Source organism: Astyanax mexicanus, chromosome 7 (genome assembly GCF_023375975.1).
Source record: "Astyanax mexicanus isolate ESR-SI-001 chromosome 7, AstMex3_surface, whole genome shotgun sequence".
NCBI lineage: Eukaryota > Metazoa > Chordata > Actinopteri > Characiformes > Acestrorhamphidae > Astyanax > Astyanax mexicanus.
Window position 1 is genome coordinate 42,295,957 of NC_064414.1, and position 17,062 is coordinate 42,313,018.

General features: G+C 38.9%; 1 protein-coding gene across 7 annotated transcripts in view; it reads left to right on the top strand.

The window, feature by feature from the left end:
• The window catches only part of usp54a (ubiquitin specific peptidase 54a), a 62,334-nt gene that overhangs the window by 30,869 nt on the left and 14,403 nt on the right, over positions 1-17,062 (top strand). For all 7 annotated transcript variants that reach the window (XM_022684578.2, XM_007258746.4, XM_007258748.4 and 4 more), the window contains exons 3-9: positions 8,681-8,773; positions 9,566-9,700; positions 11,083-11,196; positions 11,372-11,454; positions 12,989-13,094; positions 14,942-15,088; positions 16,209-16,358. In XM_022684578.2, coding sequence (XP_022540299.2) covers positions 8,681-8,773; positions 9,566-9,700; positions 11,083-11,196; positions 11,372-11,454; positions 12,989-13,094; positions 14,942-15,088; positions 16,209-16,358 — 828 coding nt within the window. The remainder of the gene's footprint in view (positions 1-8,680; positions 8,774-9,565; positions 9,701-11,082; positions 11,197-11,371; positions 11,455-12,988; positions 13,095-14,941; positions 15,089-16,208; positions 16,359-17,062) is intronic.

Genomic DNA, 17,062 nt, shown 5'->3' on the forward strand with positions numbered 1-17,062 from the left:
GCCAACACTGGCCATCCAGGTACAAGGTTCCAAATCATTGAGCTATGGAGCTGCGGTGTTCCATTCAATACTTTGGGATTTTGAGTCAGGGAGATAGGGTTGTGTTCAGGTGGCTATCTTATAGCATGCTGACTTCACAGAAGTGCTTTCCATTGAATGCAGTCAGATCCACATAGCAAACACTTGTCTCAGTATAGTTTATTTAAATTCTCCACATAGGATAATTTAATGTGGAGACTAATTTACAGAATTGATACACCATTCATTCATGTAAATAAATGTCTTGTTTGGGAATTAAGTAAATCTCTCGAGTGAGAAATGCAGAGAATGAGCTGGTTATAGAGGTTGTTCTTTGTAATAGCTAGATGTTTAGGTGTTCTTTGTTTCGCCAGAGCCTCTATACAGTCCAGGCAATTTTATTTTAGAAGCAAGATTGTAGCAGATCATTATTGAGCAGCGCAGACTTGTCTGCATAGATGGAGGAATGAATGGATTCTTGCATTGATTAATAAAATTAGCCAAGGACACAGCATGGAGGATAAGATAGGGAGGGAAAGGGGAGGGTTATGTTATGTCTAGTCTGCATGTATTTACAAACAGTTTTATTTTCTCCTGCTGAGTCAAGGGGGGACTATGTCACAGTGGAGGTCAGGATGTGTAATCAACACTTTCCTGTTATAGTAATGGAGCTGAAAGGACCGTCTCTTTTAAAAGGCCTAATCATGGAAAACTGAATTTTCGTCACTTTATTTAAGACACGTTGAAGTAATATATAAACACTGTAGCCATTTCAGAACCAACATTCACTCCATAGTCCATATACAGATGCTAAGCTACAAAATTTGATTTTTTGGGTAGAATGGTTTCACCGGATAAAGGAAACCAGAAAGGGAACCAGCTGCAACTGACAGCACTGCATTTTGTCGTTCACAATATAAGTGAAATATATGATTGGAATCAAATGCTGAACACAAACTATTGTATGATTTCTAAAATGTTGCAAAAATTTTTAACCACTGTGTACATGTCATACCAAAAAACACAATATGACAAATTGATTGGAATACATTTGTTCATTCTTTTATTCTGCCAAACTCTGAAAGTGCTTTTTTCCACAATTCTGGTAAAATCATTTCAGTTCCAATATATTTGATGCATTTCTACTAGACATCTGCTTGCAGTTCAAAACGTGTTCATGTCTTGCTTATTCTGGGCCCTGTTGGTATTTCAGTTGTGTCCTCAGCAAGTATTTCAACAGCTATATTCACAACGCTGATTGTCTATGCAAAGGCAAAGAATAAGCAAGTATATTTCTCATTAAAAGGGGGCACGACTTCAGCCCTAATTAGATCTACACCTAGAGCACTCATTTCACCACAACTTCTTTAAAATAAACACCCCACCTATTGGCATTATAGGTACTGGTGTTCAAGTGAATCAACATTTGCTGAGGAAAGATGTAAATGTTGGTTTAGTACAAAACATATTCCAACTCCTCCAGTAAACTATTACAACCGTTATGGTTACAGTGGCTGATTGATTTCATTATACAGTAATTATTTCTTCAAAATATTTCCTTGTTACTGTTCTTATAAAAGGAGTGGCTACAGCATAATTGTGGCTACAGCATAATTGAGTGTTCAGCTGTGCACTGTGGTGTACCTCGCATCACCCTTTAATTAAAAGAAAATCTCTGTAATAGTTGGGGTTTTGCGGTGCAGTTCAGTAATATTACAGTATTGCTGTTTTTCTGTGAGATCACAAAGTTGTAAATAGATGTTCTACTGTGATGTTGGTTTTTACTTGCTAAGGTTTAGGAGTATTTAAGGAGTACTTTATGCTCCAAAGCCTGAACAGGAACACAACTAAAGCGCAGTGTAAAGAGGGGAAGGTCCTTTCATTTTTTTTTTTTTATCATTTTTTAAACGTAAAGCCACATAAATGTAAGCAAACCTAATAGAAAACAAAAAATATGGGGAAAATGCATGCTTTATGTTGCTTACAAATTGTCATATTTATGGTGTGTATTTAAATCTGCAAAATTGTGTTGTATGTGTACTTAATACTTATGAATCCCACTGTACTTGAAAACATTGGTAAATATCTGAATCTTTGGAAGCAGGAAGCAGATGCAGCTAAAGACAAAAATGAGCTAATGGAAGTGACCTGCACATTGGTCTTCCTTCCTTTTCTTACTATTTTTCCTTCTCCCTCTATCTCACTCCCCACTCCATTCTCTCACTTCCCTTTCCTGTCCTCAGTATCTCATGCACATAATGCGGACAGTAATAGGCTGTAGTGTCTATATGGGCACAGTGCAATTTCAGAGCTGTTTTCTGAGTCATTTTCTTGAGTCATGGAGCAGCAGGACTCTGGAAACTGGCCCCATTAGAGAAAGGCTGCATCAGCCTCTTACCTCTTCTCTTTTCCAGCCTTTTGCAAGCACATTTTACTTGATAATCCATAATTTTTTTTTGTAATACATTAATTCACAAATGGAAATGACTGCTTGTGCTGTTAATAAAACGTGGTCAAATATATATATATCAGTCTGTTGGATTTTAAAGAAGCATTCTGACATGTTCTTTGGAGGGGGTGTAGTTTGGCACTGCTGCATCGAAAGTTGGGTCAGGTAGATCTGGGAATATAGCAGCAATGAACAGCTGGGGCCACTACACACCACACGTTGTGGATTTGCATTGTCTAGGGTTGTTCATTGTTGCTGTGACGCATGTCCTATATGACTGTGGATTAGTGCTGGGCGATAAAACGATATCGATAGTTATCGAGGAAACTATATATCGCGATAAGTCGGGGCGAGAAATTCGATAAACTAAATTTTCTATTTCCCGTTTAAGTAGCGTTGTGAAAAGGCGCAGCACGAGATCAGGCAGCACGCTGAACTGCTGCTCAGCCCAGTACAACCCCTCCCCTCCCCTCTCCACCATCCCCCTCCGCCCCACCCCCCGAGCCCCTCCACTCTGAACTCCTCACATAGCGGCTCCTTCTCTCCCATTTACTGGATAAACTTCATTTATACTATTCAGCGGCGCTACACTGGAAAACTCACCTTTTAAATATGAGGCATGCGTCTCCAAGATATTTAGAGAGGTGAGCTTGTTCAGATTTCTGAAGGCAGGTAAACGCTGCTCTGTTTGCTGCTAGTTAGATTAGCTTGTCTCCAGTTTAAAGTTAGCGATGTTTAGGTGTAAAAGGGATCTGTGCAATCTGTCATCATTAGCTAAGATGCTTTCACTGCTTTTTACATTCTAATAAACTAATGGGTAACGCACGTTAGCCGTGTTAATCCACGTTTCGTGTAAATTAAGGTTAACTTCAGCACGAGTGAGGGGTTAGTATATAAACACACAGAAAGGAAGCACTTTCCATCTTTTTTCCTAACTCTCACTGTTTCTGTTAGAAAACCCTGAGGGCAGCATTCTCCTCTGTCTTTGTGTTTTATAGTTTTTAACAGATAGAGAGTCTGTTATGCTGGATATTTTACTAAATACAGAAGATTATATAATCTGTCTAGCTGTATTTGAACTGAGCTAAACATTGCTGTTACTGAACTGGAGTTTTAAATACACTTAAGTAATGTAAGTCTAGTCTACTGAAAGCCAGTAATGTTAGTATAAATCTGTACTGCAGTAGAAGTGGATCATTTCAGAAACTTGACTTTATTCCTCCCACCTCCATTATAGGCCACTTTTTTTTTAAATATTTAAATGTTAGCTTAATTTAAATGAAAAAAAAACTAAAGGCTCTTATTTAAAAAAAAACATAAGCAGTAAATTATCTAAAATTACAACAAATAGAAAATAGAAAAACAGTAAAACATATGTAATACATACTTTTTATATGACCAAAATTAAACTAGACTGAAATCTGACTAAAACTAATAATATCCGATAGACTAAAATGTAACTAAAACTATTATACATTTTAGTGAAAAGACTAAGACTGTATCAAAATCACCTGTCAAAATGAACACTGTGATATACTCTTGTATTTTGCTTTATGTAGTTGCCTGCATTCAGGGAGGGGAATGATCTTTTGATTAAATATAATTTTATAAAAATAAATAAAGTGTTATTGCAATTTAAATTAAACAGACATATAATGTAAAGGGTCTTACATATTTTTTAGTTTATATATTTGTCCCCTTTTTAAAATTAATTTAAAAGCTGTACCCACCTGGCAAGATGTTAACATCCTAGTGTCTGTCCACAAGGCTCTGAGCCTGCTAGTGATTTTGTCCATAACTCCCTTATTCTGTCACTTCTGAGTAAAAATAGAAACCTTTAAGTGTAACAGAAAGTGATTTGATTTATATCGTGATACATATCGATATCGGCTGATATGAAAAACTATATCGTAATAAGATTTTTTTCCATATCGCCCAGCCCTACTGTGGATTCACTGTGAACTGTGCTTTATATTATCGTACTGATTGCTTCATGAACTCCAGGGATAGAAATTCTCAGTGTTAGTTGCATAATATTTTGCTCAGTGGTCATAGCATGACATTTTCCATGAGCATGATATGTTTTTAAGTGAAAATTATTGCATAATTTATTGGCATTACACTAATGACTTTTTCTTTTTTGTAATTTCCTTTACAGATCTGTCACTTTATCTGTTTTTGTGTCTTCTGTGATAATTTTGCTGCCTTTCCTTGACACTGATTTGTTGGTTAATTTTTTGTTAAATCTCCCTCTTTCTTTTGGCACCTTTCAGACCTTGGCTCATCTGTGCATGCTGTTTGGATTTGTTAGCAGCACGTGTGCCCCAGGAAGCTGGCTGGCAGATTGTTGCTTTTCTTGTTTATTCTGGTAACTTGTTATGCATGAGATATGCGGACCCTTGTCAGCTTTCACCGGCCTTGTAATCCGCTTGTAACTGTGTTCTCTGTCCTAATGATCTACTTCACGAGCTACTGAAACCAGTCTACATCTTAATGTGACTGGAAATCCGCTACACAGTGGCTTGTGTTGCCATAGGCTTCAGCATAAACCCATGTGTGGTACATTGCCAAAAGTCATGGAAAAACATAAAAGTAAATTGATAATGAAGTGTTACTTCAGGGGAAGGCATGGGAACCCTCACGCCAGTATAAGTTGTGAGGTGTTATCTAGTGAGTGAGGATGAAGGCTGGATAGCGTTCTTATGGCAAGATACAGAAGGGCCTACATGCATATCCACATGAAACATGGCAAAAGTCATAAGAGAAAGTGATTCCTGTCTTAGGATATTTGGCATGTCAGTCTATTTAATGACTTAGTATGATACTTGCACTAACAAAACATACACAACAGCAACCCATAATCAATGGTTGTAAGGCCATCTCTATCTGCATGGTGATTGTAGCAGCTCTAAATACCAAAGGACACCCATGGCCACTGGTCCTGTGTCCCAGTGTGTTGACCTCATTCAATGTCACATTCAAAAAGCAAGCTTGTATTAGTCACGAACATACAGAGGAGCAATCAATTCAGAGCAGGCTCTTTTATGCTGTTGATGCACAGTCAGTCAATTGATGAGCAGTTGGTCAGTTGGTTATTATTAAAGGAGTTCACCCGAAATAACATCTGATCCCTGATCATCTGAGGCTTTTATTGTCATTCCATCTATACAGTACACAGTGCAATTAAAATATCTTCCTCCACAACTATGGAACAACATGGAACAAATAGTACAATTTAGACAACATGAAGTGCAAATGTGCAAAAGATTTTGCAACATAACACTAGAACAATACAATAGGGTGTTTAGTTCTGTTAGATATGTTTACTAGAAGCATCATGTCTTCTGTGTCTATACTTGTGTTTTTAATCACTTCAAAATAAATCATAATCAGATTGATTTCCCATTACATATTCACCGTGGACACTATTTGCTTTGATAGTTCATAAAACATTAGAAAAAAATGTCTTAATGTTCCAGTTTTTATTTATTTATTTTTTCTTCAAGACTTGTAGTTTGTTTGTTGCTTTTAATGAGGGGAAGCTGTGACAGCTTCTGGTTTTGATTAATTTTACCAAGAGAATTGTGTGAATTTAAAATTCATGCAGTTGACATTTTTGTTAGCAGCGCGCTTATTATTAACAAGTTAAGGTGTTATGGGTTGTGTAAATTCTCCAAGAGCACTAATCAGTGTCCCCAGTTTCCCCTTGTTTCCAGAGAGACAAACATGTATGCAAATTAAAGTTGCAAGGAAAACCCTTAATGTAATGTTGGTGCTAATATTGAAGTTACTACAGGTAAAAGAAATAAGTGAGAGTCTCCAGTGATCATTTGTTGAGTCTCTTTAACCTGGTACAGTATATCTAGAATACTGGAGTTCTGTTTGTTTGTTCTGTTGATTCTGCTTGTTCAGTTGGCATATGTCATAGCTAATAAATTGGCTACAAATGTCTGTATAAATTGTAGCTGTAAAAGTAGCATCCAATTAAGTGGAAAAAAATTATTCAGCATAAATTACTCAATGTTCAGAATTGTCACTGCATCCTTATCTAAAGAATAACAGCAAAGATGACAAACAAAAACTATGCACTTAGCTTTAGCTTAGGCATAATCTTCTTATATGCATACATTACACTTCCATTTATGAATTTACTTTGATTGTTTTTTAAAAAGGAAAGGAAAGATTGTGTAAAAGGTGGAACCATTCCTGTGTTATATTTGGTGTGGATGTGTGTGTACATAAGATCTCAGCAGCTGATACTGACCTGGCCTGCCTTTTTTCCTCTTCAATCATGAGTTATCTGCTTATCCTGTCCTTCCTGCTTTCGTCATGGCAGCATTAAGGCTGGAATCACCCATTTTGTTATATCATATCAGCAGTGCTCTGGTCTCTCTGTAGCGCTTTAGATTTGTGATTCTTACTAAGTAAGCTGCCAGTCTCTTGCAGTGGATTTATATTAACCCTGTATTGGTGTAGATTTATATTTACAAATGTAAATATCATAGACACATTTCTCATGTGGATCCCTAAGAGATTTAATGTGAATGTCACAGTGGAAATAATGAATAATTGGGTTTTACTTCTGTTGTCTCAATACTGTGATGTTTCTTATGCATTGCATATTTGAGTAATTTTGAGGAATTTGGTCTGTAGGAAATCGACAGAGATTTTTATAAGGAAGTGAGTTTTAAGTTTGAGGTTGAAAGACACATAAAGACATTATTTTATCATGTGCTGTGAGAAAGGGTTCACCAACCCTGCTCCCTAAGAGCAACCTTTTAGCAGACTAATCAATCAAGTGTCTCTATTGATCCCCGACAGTAACGCACCACCAGCATTAACCACAAGCAAGCACCACCATACATAGTAATTGCAAGACCAGACCGGCCACGGTCCGCACAAGTTAGCTGATCTCACAAGCTATTTGATAATGGCAGTACTTCTAGGTGGTGCGCAAATGGAACTAGCTGCCTTATCTGTGTTTAGGCTGAGAACTCCATGCAAAGGAAACAAGTCACATCTAAATGCCAGGTGTGGCAGCTATGCATGTTTGAAATCATTTGTGATCTGATCACTCAGGGCGCATGTTAATGTCTGATGTAAATGGAGCCTTAGATTTTGATATATTTGAGATTTTATGTGCTACCTGAAGAATGCTACCTCTCCAGCGGCAGCAGGCCCACATTTAAACTTAACAAAAGTGTTTATAAGACTGTGGCACATGCTAACTGTGGTTAATTGAAAAAGAGGAATAACTGACATGGTGGACATCTGTAAAAGTAAGGTGAGAGCAGTAAGGCAGCACTCAGACCACTGTGTTAACGGGGGCTGACAGCTCTCTCTATAATTCAGCATGCAATTGCACTGACATGCACGCTGGGAGCAGCATGGCTGTGGCCTGGGCTTACTGCCATGCAAGTGTGGTCAGGTTAGCCCCTGGAGCAGTCTCTACATGGACAGATGTCTTTTGTGTGTGTGTGTGTGTGTGTGTTTGGAAGAGTGAGAGACATAAGAACATAAGAAGGGAGAGTGAGAGAGAGAGCTAGAAAGAGCAGGAAGACCTTGACCAGCAGGAAGATGCCAGGGTAGTGTTTGTTCCGCTGACGCTCCACATCATGCATCACCTGGAAAACTACTGCTTATTCCCCTGCACTCCTTATTTCTGTAATTTCATGTCAAACTCTATCTCCTTCTCTCCTCGCTCAAGCTGGCATCCTCACCCACAGGTATTATTACATACATAAGATGTCTGACATCTGATAGATGAAGCATCTGGGCTTTTTGTAATGGGGAGACTGGACCTTGTGCAGTATTATTAGACATTCTGGGCTGATAGGCAGAGGTTTGATGGTTGTTGTTCGCACTTTTGTCTCTGTCTTTTATTGGATTCCGGGATCTTCGATCAGGTATAACTTCATGATGACTTCTGTTTGTATTCCATGTTTTTTTTTTTCCACAAAACCGGGATTGGCTCATTGATGTTGCGTCGTCGTTGCTGAAGAAAGATACACTCAATTGGAATGGGTTTCTGAACTCTGTTGCAGTTTTGATAGCCGAAGCTTCTCAAGAATTCAGGACTGTAGTAGAGTATTTGCTTCCCCACACCAGATTTCATTCTCTCTCTCTTCAGTCATTAATAGACGGAGGGGTGACTTAAACAATGTGCTTAAAAGGTTGTTATATCATGTTGTTTGTTTCATCTTTCTCTGACAGGTCCTGTGGCACCTGGACATTTTCCGGCGAAGTTTTCGGCAACTAACGACACACAAGTGCATGGAGGACTCGTGCATTTTCTGTGCTCTTAAGGTAAACAGCAGCTTTACAGTTTTATGGTTGTGCATGTGCTTCTAATTGGACTGGGTTTGTTGTTTTTTCATTGACTCCGTTCTTAAGCTCGGGCTTTTTTACTTCTCTGAGAGACAAGGACACTTTTGAGAGCTGCATTAGAATATATGTGCTGAGGAAAAATATAATTACATATTGTGACTAGGTGTAGATTTTCTGTCAGAGAAGCATACAATTTTTATAGTTGACCATTGCAGTGTTCTCCTACTTGTACCATTGATATGACAGACATGGATGTGGGAGATGAATGAGGTTAGGCAGTCCTGGATATTTGTCTCCTATCTCCATCTCTTCTCAGCACTCTCTCTCTCTTCTTTGTGTCTGGATTCACTTTATTTTTTCTGTGCTTCACTTTATTCTTTCTAATGCATTGGAGTGCCAGCAGTACTTTTCATCAAACGCTCAATAACACGACTGGAAATTCAAGGTCTGTGCCATAGCAGTAAGGCACTCTCATACTAGACCTGAGAGTATTGCAGCAGTGAGGTGTGTAGATCTGCCTGCATGCTGTTTTCAGTTTACAGAAAAGTCTGTTACTTTATTAGTATTGTATTGTATTGTATTGTGTGGTGTGCAGAAGTGTTGCATACATCTGTCAGATCTTGAATATTTTTTTTAGAGGTGAGGTTAAACTCTCTCCTATTTGATCCACATTTAATTTTTAATGAATCAGTTTGTACCTACTTTTACACTTCTTTTTAATGCTGTTTATTGGTTTATTAAAGTTTTTTATAATATTTTGTGTTTTTGTAGAGCATCTTTGCCCAGTTCCAGTTCAGCAGTGACAAGGTGCTGCCATCAGATGCTCTGCGTACTGCTCTGGCCAAGACCTTTCAGGATGAACAGCGCTTCCAACTGGGCATTATGGATGATGCTGCTGAATGCTTTGTAAGTACCGTAAACCAACATAATGTGTTATTTATACCTAAAAATATCAGCTTAAAACATCTGTAATAAGAAGAAGCGTTTATTTATCTTTTTGACTCACTCACACACACACACACACAGAATGGCCAATTAAATTCATCTGGAAAAAGAAATCAAGCTTAAAGAGCCACTGCTTAAAGCAGAGGCTTCTGCTCTCATACCACAGTGCCATCTCTGCGTATATTGTGGCTGGCATTTGTTGGCGCCTTGGATCTGTCATGGAAACAGAAAAAAAGGTTAATGTTTGGTCGCATGTAACCTCTCTCTTCTCAGGCATGAAGAATGAGCTTGTAGATGCAGTTACTTGCAATATTTCCTTGTGGTAAGCACATTTCTAAAGCCCTTGCATATGTAGGCAACCAGCCAAAGGATTGTCTTACTGCCTCTGTGCAAGCCTCTCCCTCCACTGCTGGAAGATGGCTGGGATACGCTAACCACCAGCAGCTGCAGTTGGGGTCTGCTCCTGGTCTCGTTTTCTCATGCTTATTGTTCTCTGGCCATTGTACTTACTTATGGATCAGAGTTGAGGCAGGGGCTTAGCAAACAGTGCCTCTGTCCATGTGGAGACAAGAGCACCAGCTTTTGCAGGGCCTGCACCAGAGCTGGAGAAGCTATAAAAAAAAGCTTGCCTAAAATCCTTGTGACTGTAAGAAGATATTTGCGTAAGGCGTGAAGGACACCATGCATGCCTCTCTCATTTATATGAACTGCCCACCTGGAGGACTGCACCAGACACTAGAGGCACCCAGGACAGACTTCCAATCTATCTATATCTGGCCCTACAGATAGTCACACATTTACATACATAAACACACCCCCACTCATTCTCACACACACACAGACACGAGGGCACAGAGTCCGCAGAAGAAATCCACGCAGATATGGACAGAACATGGAAACTCCATACAGACATGGACTTAAACTGAAGACCCCAACTTTTCCAGACAAACAGACTGGCAACCTTGCTAGATTTTATAGATGGATGACTGACATTCTGTATATGCTTGTTTAAATTTCATAATGGATAGGTCCTCATTATATTCTCATTATAATCTCTAGTGCAATGTAAATTAAGATGAAAAATTGCAACAACAAAAAAAAAAATATATATATATACCGCTACAGATATGTTTAATATAAATTATACTCTCTTTCCTCATTTCCATAACAGAAACATCCACCATTAGTGAGCAAAGAAACCTTAGTGGAATGCAGACTAGTACCACTAGACCACTTGGGAACCCCATCTTGCATCTCAAATGGAGACAGATACACTCAGACATGTAAACAGTCTCAAAGTCGCTTTCTGACTCTTGAGTTTTTTCTCTCTGTTCCACTCACAGGAGAATATCCTGATGCGTATCCACTTTCACATTGCTGATGAGTCCAAGGAGGACATCTGTACAGCCAAACACTGTATTCCACACCAAAAGTTTGCCATGACCCTTTTTGAGCAGGTAATTCTCTCTAACCATCACTTGTCCCATTTCCCTTTTTGTCCTCCTTTTTCTGGGTCTCTCTTTTCTTGCATCCTCCTGCTTCTGTTCTTCTTTTGCTACAACAAGTTGTATATACATCATTGGACCCACCAGTCATGCTTCATGCCTTTTGCTGTGTCTTTTTCATCCTAAGTGTGTTTGCGGTAGCTGCGGAGCATCATCAGACCCTCTGCCCTTCATTCAAATGGTGCACTACATCTCCACCACCTCTCTCTGGTGAGTACTGTAGACTAATTTCTGTGGCCTTCCAGCATCTCTCCTAGGCCAGAACTTGCTGTCTGCTTAGTGTTTCTGTCAAAGTATGAAGTCAATTGGCATTTAGTGTTCAAAGAGCACCTGCAAGCTCCAGACATCCTCGGGTCTGGAAATGAAAGGCTGCTTGGAGCGTCTGTCTTTCTCTTAGCAGCACAAATGAGTGTTCTGTCACATCAAATGGCATCATGGTGACACCCATCCAAAGTGAAAATCAGCTCTTGATGGCTAAAAGCAGCCCACAGGCCAACTTAAACCTTTGGTCTCCAGGGGGATGAGAGCAGTACACTCTGCATTAGTGCTTATTACTGGTGTCAGTGGTACTCTTACATCCACAGAGCTGCAGTCAGAAGCAGGTGAAATATGCACTTATAGCCAAGCCTGTGCTATACTTAGGACTATGGCCAGATCATGGAGCCATCTAAGCAGATACTCAGCACAGAGAAAGCACATGCCTGTTTACTTTACAATGTTATTATTTTTATTATTTTTTAATGATTTTGTCATAGACCCGTTGACAAACTCACCCTAGACAGGACAAAACTGCATTAAACCTTACTGGCAGATACAGAAATGTAATGTAAACCAACAGCAAAATTGTGTGAGATTAGGCAGAGCTGTATTAATATATAGTTCTATACAATAGTTTTAGACATCAGTTGAAATGCTTGTTCCTATATGCAGCACTAATTTTAGAACATCTGTTTATTTCTTTTGCATGTCCACAAAACACCACTGCCATTAAACACGAGATCCTGCAGTTATTTCATTTACTTGCATTTTGCGTTTCTCACAGTTTCTATATTCGAGGAAGAACAGTGAGATATAAGCATTAAACCACATAACGTTTAGAACTGTAGAGCTTTCCAGAGAGCTGGGTATGAGAGGTTTGGGTTGTATCCAGTGCAGAGTCAGCCATTGCTCCACCACCTCATACAGAGAGAGCACATGGTGGAAAACATTCTGCCAGATAAAGTGCTAGAAATATTTTGTAGCACAAGAAAGGGAGGGGGAGTATGTGCGCACTGATTGGTACACATACGCACACACATAGCAGGAGGGGTGTATCATGGTTGCAGGTTTTCAGAAGAATACGCCTGTCCCTGAACGCCAGACCGAGTCTGTGGCAAGGAGAGGGGTAGTGTTGCTTCTGCAGTGCAGTCTGTTTGAGGTGTGTGTTTCAATCCCAAGAGCCCTGAAGAATGAGGGCAAACAGCACTGAGAAGTCACCTTGCAGTCACAATCAACCACGCACACAAACACACATACGTACACAACACATGTATTTTTCCCAATCAGTTGTTATTATAATGGTTGTTTTTGTTGTTGTTGTTGTTGGTTGTTTCGTCCTTGATGACATTGTGGGGCTTTAATTTCAATGAGTTTATTTATATGCACATATTTAATTTGAAGAACAAAATCAACACAGAGCAGACAGAGCTGAACTGTTTTCTCACTGTGTGTCTTTGTGTGCATGTTTGTGTGTTGTTTTCTTTAGTAATCAGGCTGTGAGGATGCTGGAGAGCAGGGAGAAGCCAACGCCAGACATGTTTGGGGAGCTGCTGAGGAATGCCAGCACCATGGGAGATCTCCGCAACTGTCCTGTGAGCATGAACTCTCTCCCTTCCTTTGTCTCTCTCTTTTATTTCTCTCTCTCTCTCTCTTTCATGCACATAAAAGAAAACAGCACACACAAATCCTCAATCAACCACTAATTGCATCTAATGAACTTTAAATGTTGTTGTGTCTGTGTGCGCACGTGTGTGATGTTTTTTGTTGAATGGCCTTGGGAGCCAGGGTTGTGTGTCTTTCTCTCACTATCTATCTTTGTTATCTGTGTTGTCATGTGTTAGTTTAAACCTTAGAGTACTCTGTAAATGTCAATATTTTGTACAGTTCATGAATAAACTGTATTGTAAAATCTAACACTGTTTGTGCTTTTAAACTGTGAGGGAGTCCTCACTGCAGAGTGTGTTTGTTCCTGGGTGTGAGAAATCAGGTTAAGATGGCAGTTATAGAGTGATGACAAATGTTCCTGTCTCTTATCTAAAACACAGCACTACTCATTGCACTTTCTCTATTTTTAATAAGATTTCTGTCAACACAGCATCAAAAATAAACGAACAAAAAAACAGAATTCTAACCATGTGTAAAGAAAATAGACGTTAGTTTCAAATCACACATAACCCCTTATGCAGTACAAGCACAAGCAGTGGTCATCTCACGCCTCGACTATTGCGATGCCATACTAACTGGCCTCCTGGCCTGTGTAGTAAAACCACTCCAGATGATTCAGAATGCAGCAGCGCGCCTAGTCAACCAGCCAAAAAAGGCCACTGCTCATTGAGCTTTACTGGCTACCAGTTGCTGCTGGTATCAAATTCAAAGCTCTTACAATCGCCTACAAGGTGATGACAGAACAGCTCCTTCCTACCTGCACTGATCACTCCTGAAGGCTTACGCCAGTGCTCCTCCAGCCGCTGTGCTCCTCCAATGAACGTCGCCTCGCTTTACCAAACCCTTTACACAAACCAATCCAGACTGTTCTCATACAGAGTTCCCCAATGGTGGAACAAACTACTTTCCACTACCTGATCATGAGAATCTCTCACTATCTTTAATACTGAACTCCTGAAGACAAAGCTCTTCAAAGAGCACTTACTCTCCTAACACCTCTAACTAACTACCTACTTCTAACCTCATTTCCTTCTTTCCCTTTTTTATTCCTCTATCCCATTATTTCCCTTTGATCTCCTTTAGGCCCTGTCAAAAAATGTCTTTTTACCTTTAATATTACTTTTTGTACTTCACTACTGGAAGTCGCTTTAGACAAAAGCGTCTGCCAAATGTAATGTAAAAATGTAATGTAGTATATTGTATATGCAAGTCACGAAATGATGGATTCTAAATCTAAACAAATCATTATATATTTGTAATTATGTGAATTTATTAATTCTGCCAAAATCGTCAAATCTAGTGTTACCTGTGTGTAGACATTGTAGTTTAATGACTTATGTACTACACAAAATAATGAGTAAGGAGGTATTTAAGATCAATTTAGAAAAATGCATGCGTTGTGCTGTTGTGTGGTCCACACAACAACAGTAAAAAAAAAACAGACCGTGAACAATAGGCTCAGTTTTCTAAAAATAGTGTTTTTGTGTGGACGGGAAAGCCAAAACAAAGACAGAAACCTAAGTTTTTAAAAATTTTCTTATATGTGCAGACGGCACTTACACACTGCTGTACACAGCACTCTCTAAAGCTTCCAACAGTAGCACTGTTTCACAGTTATTGATCGACACTAAAGCATTCTTTGTCTGCATGAAACTCTGTTTACTTTGTGTGTTGCTTTGATTATTGGAGATAACCCTGGCTCCACAATTACCCATATAACAGCATATTTATCTCGTTCTCTTTTATTAATGTTCTCTTTCTTTCTTCCTTTCAGGGCAATTGTGGAGAGAAGCTGCGTATTAGACGTGTTCTCATGAACTCTCCAGAAATCATCACCATTGGCCTGGTGTGGGACTCGGACCATTCTGACCTGGCCGAGGATGTCATCCACAGTCTGGGCACCATCCTGCGCCTCGGAGATGTAAGACTTTCTTAATTTCTCCACACACACATATGTACACACACACACACTAACATCAGCTTCACTGCACCCAGACATCCATCTGTTTTTGAACAGAAAGCACCCGACTGGTCATTCTTGTGAGTCTTTCTGGTCTAATATTAGACTTCTATCTGGGTCAAGCAGTAAAGTCTGTGGTCCAGAAAAGCAGAAAGGCTGGGCACATTTTTGACCATGACAGATTCTTTAGATGTTAAATATTCAGTCATTTACAGGATGTTTCTGACCTTGTATTGGAAAACAGAAAAGATTACAGTGTGTGTGTGTGTGTGTGTGTGTGTGTGATCAGTGGAGAGGATGACTCTGAGTGACTGCTGATGGAAACTGAGATAAAACAAATGGAAATAAACAAATGAACAGCATCACAGAAAGTATCTACGGAAAATAAACACACTGTAATGAAAACACGCTTTGCTGCTTAGCTCTGACACATAACACACAACTTGTAACTTTAGTATGACTTATAATATTGATTACACGATATCTGCAGATCCTTAAAAATGTCTTAAATTTGTTTGTCTAAAAAAAGACATTAATGTGTCTTAAAATGTCTTAAATATATCTCACAAAGGTCACACTTTTGTATTTTATTTTCATGTATTGCATTTTGCAGTTTTAAATTTGATATGCAAATTAGCTTACTGATTTAACGGCTTTAACGACTGAACTATACATAAACAACAGTGTTATTTATGGGTTTAGAGGGATGCTATTTTCAGGTACATTCATTACTGTAGACATGAGGAAACTGTAGGCATGGAGGTTAGATAACCCACATTTTGCACTAGACAAATTTGTTTGAAAATTTTTGGTGTGAAAATCTGTTAACTTATGTTTGCTAGAAATATTGGTTTGTCCAAAAATACAATGTAAAAATGGTGGTGTGTTTATTTGTGTTGCGTATTTAGTTGTTACAAAGTGGTCTTGTTTTTGGGTGGTATTGAAAAGTCTAAAAAGAAAACAGAAGCAGGTTTAGTATAGACTCAAATACCATTTTGTTCCTTCTCGTTGAGTTTTTTTTGTTTGTTTGTTTTTTCCACTTATTATTTGCATCCATAACCTTTGTTCCCTGTCTCTTCAGCTTTTCTACAGGGTGACCGAGGAGAAAGCCAGGCAGGCAGAGCTCTACCTAGTGGGCATGGTGTGTTACTACGGCAAACACTACTCCACCTTCTTCTTCCAGACCAAAATCCGCAAGTGGATGTATTTTGATGATGCGCATGTAAAAGAGGTACACTTCTTGAATGTCAACTAAGTATCATTGCGTGTATCATTGTGTAACAGCATAGATACTACCTTTCTACCATTCAAATGTAAATTTGGTTGGCTAACAATTAGGCAGTAGTTATTGTTAATGTCATTGGCAGTGGGTTGTTTCTGTACTTCACACATTTTGGTGGTTTGTGGATTCACTCTGCGGGCTGGTATCTGTTAACCTGAGGGGGTGCAAAAACTAGGACTTCCCCGATGCTTTGTTCGTTTATTGTACGTGAAAAAGGTGATTTGGAGGTTTATCTTCTCTTGAGAGTCCATTGTAACTGCTCTGAGCACAAGCCTGGGGCTACAGATGAACAGTAGTTACACAGACGGCTGTGAATTCCCTCAGTGGATGTCTGGTATTGATTGTTAAAGTACAGCTTTCATTTATCAGGAACAAAATAGGATTATTTACCTGTAATTTTCTTAAAAAAGAATAAGTGTTATTATTTTTTTGTTTGTTTTTTTGTTTTAGTTGTTTGAATGTTATTTCAGTGGTTTAAATGCTTTACAGTTCATTCAACATCAAATGTTAATTTGTATTGGTCTTTTTTTTTTTTTACTTAATAGTTTCAGTAGTTGGTTAAATACTTCCAAACCCAAATTGATCTGCTTTTGATTATCGTAGCTTCAAGAATTCCACACATGGAAGGTTCTTTCACAACTCAAACCTGATTT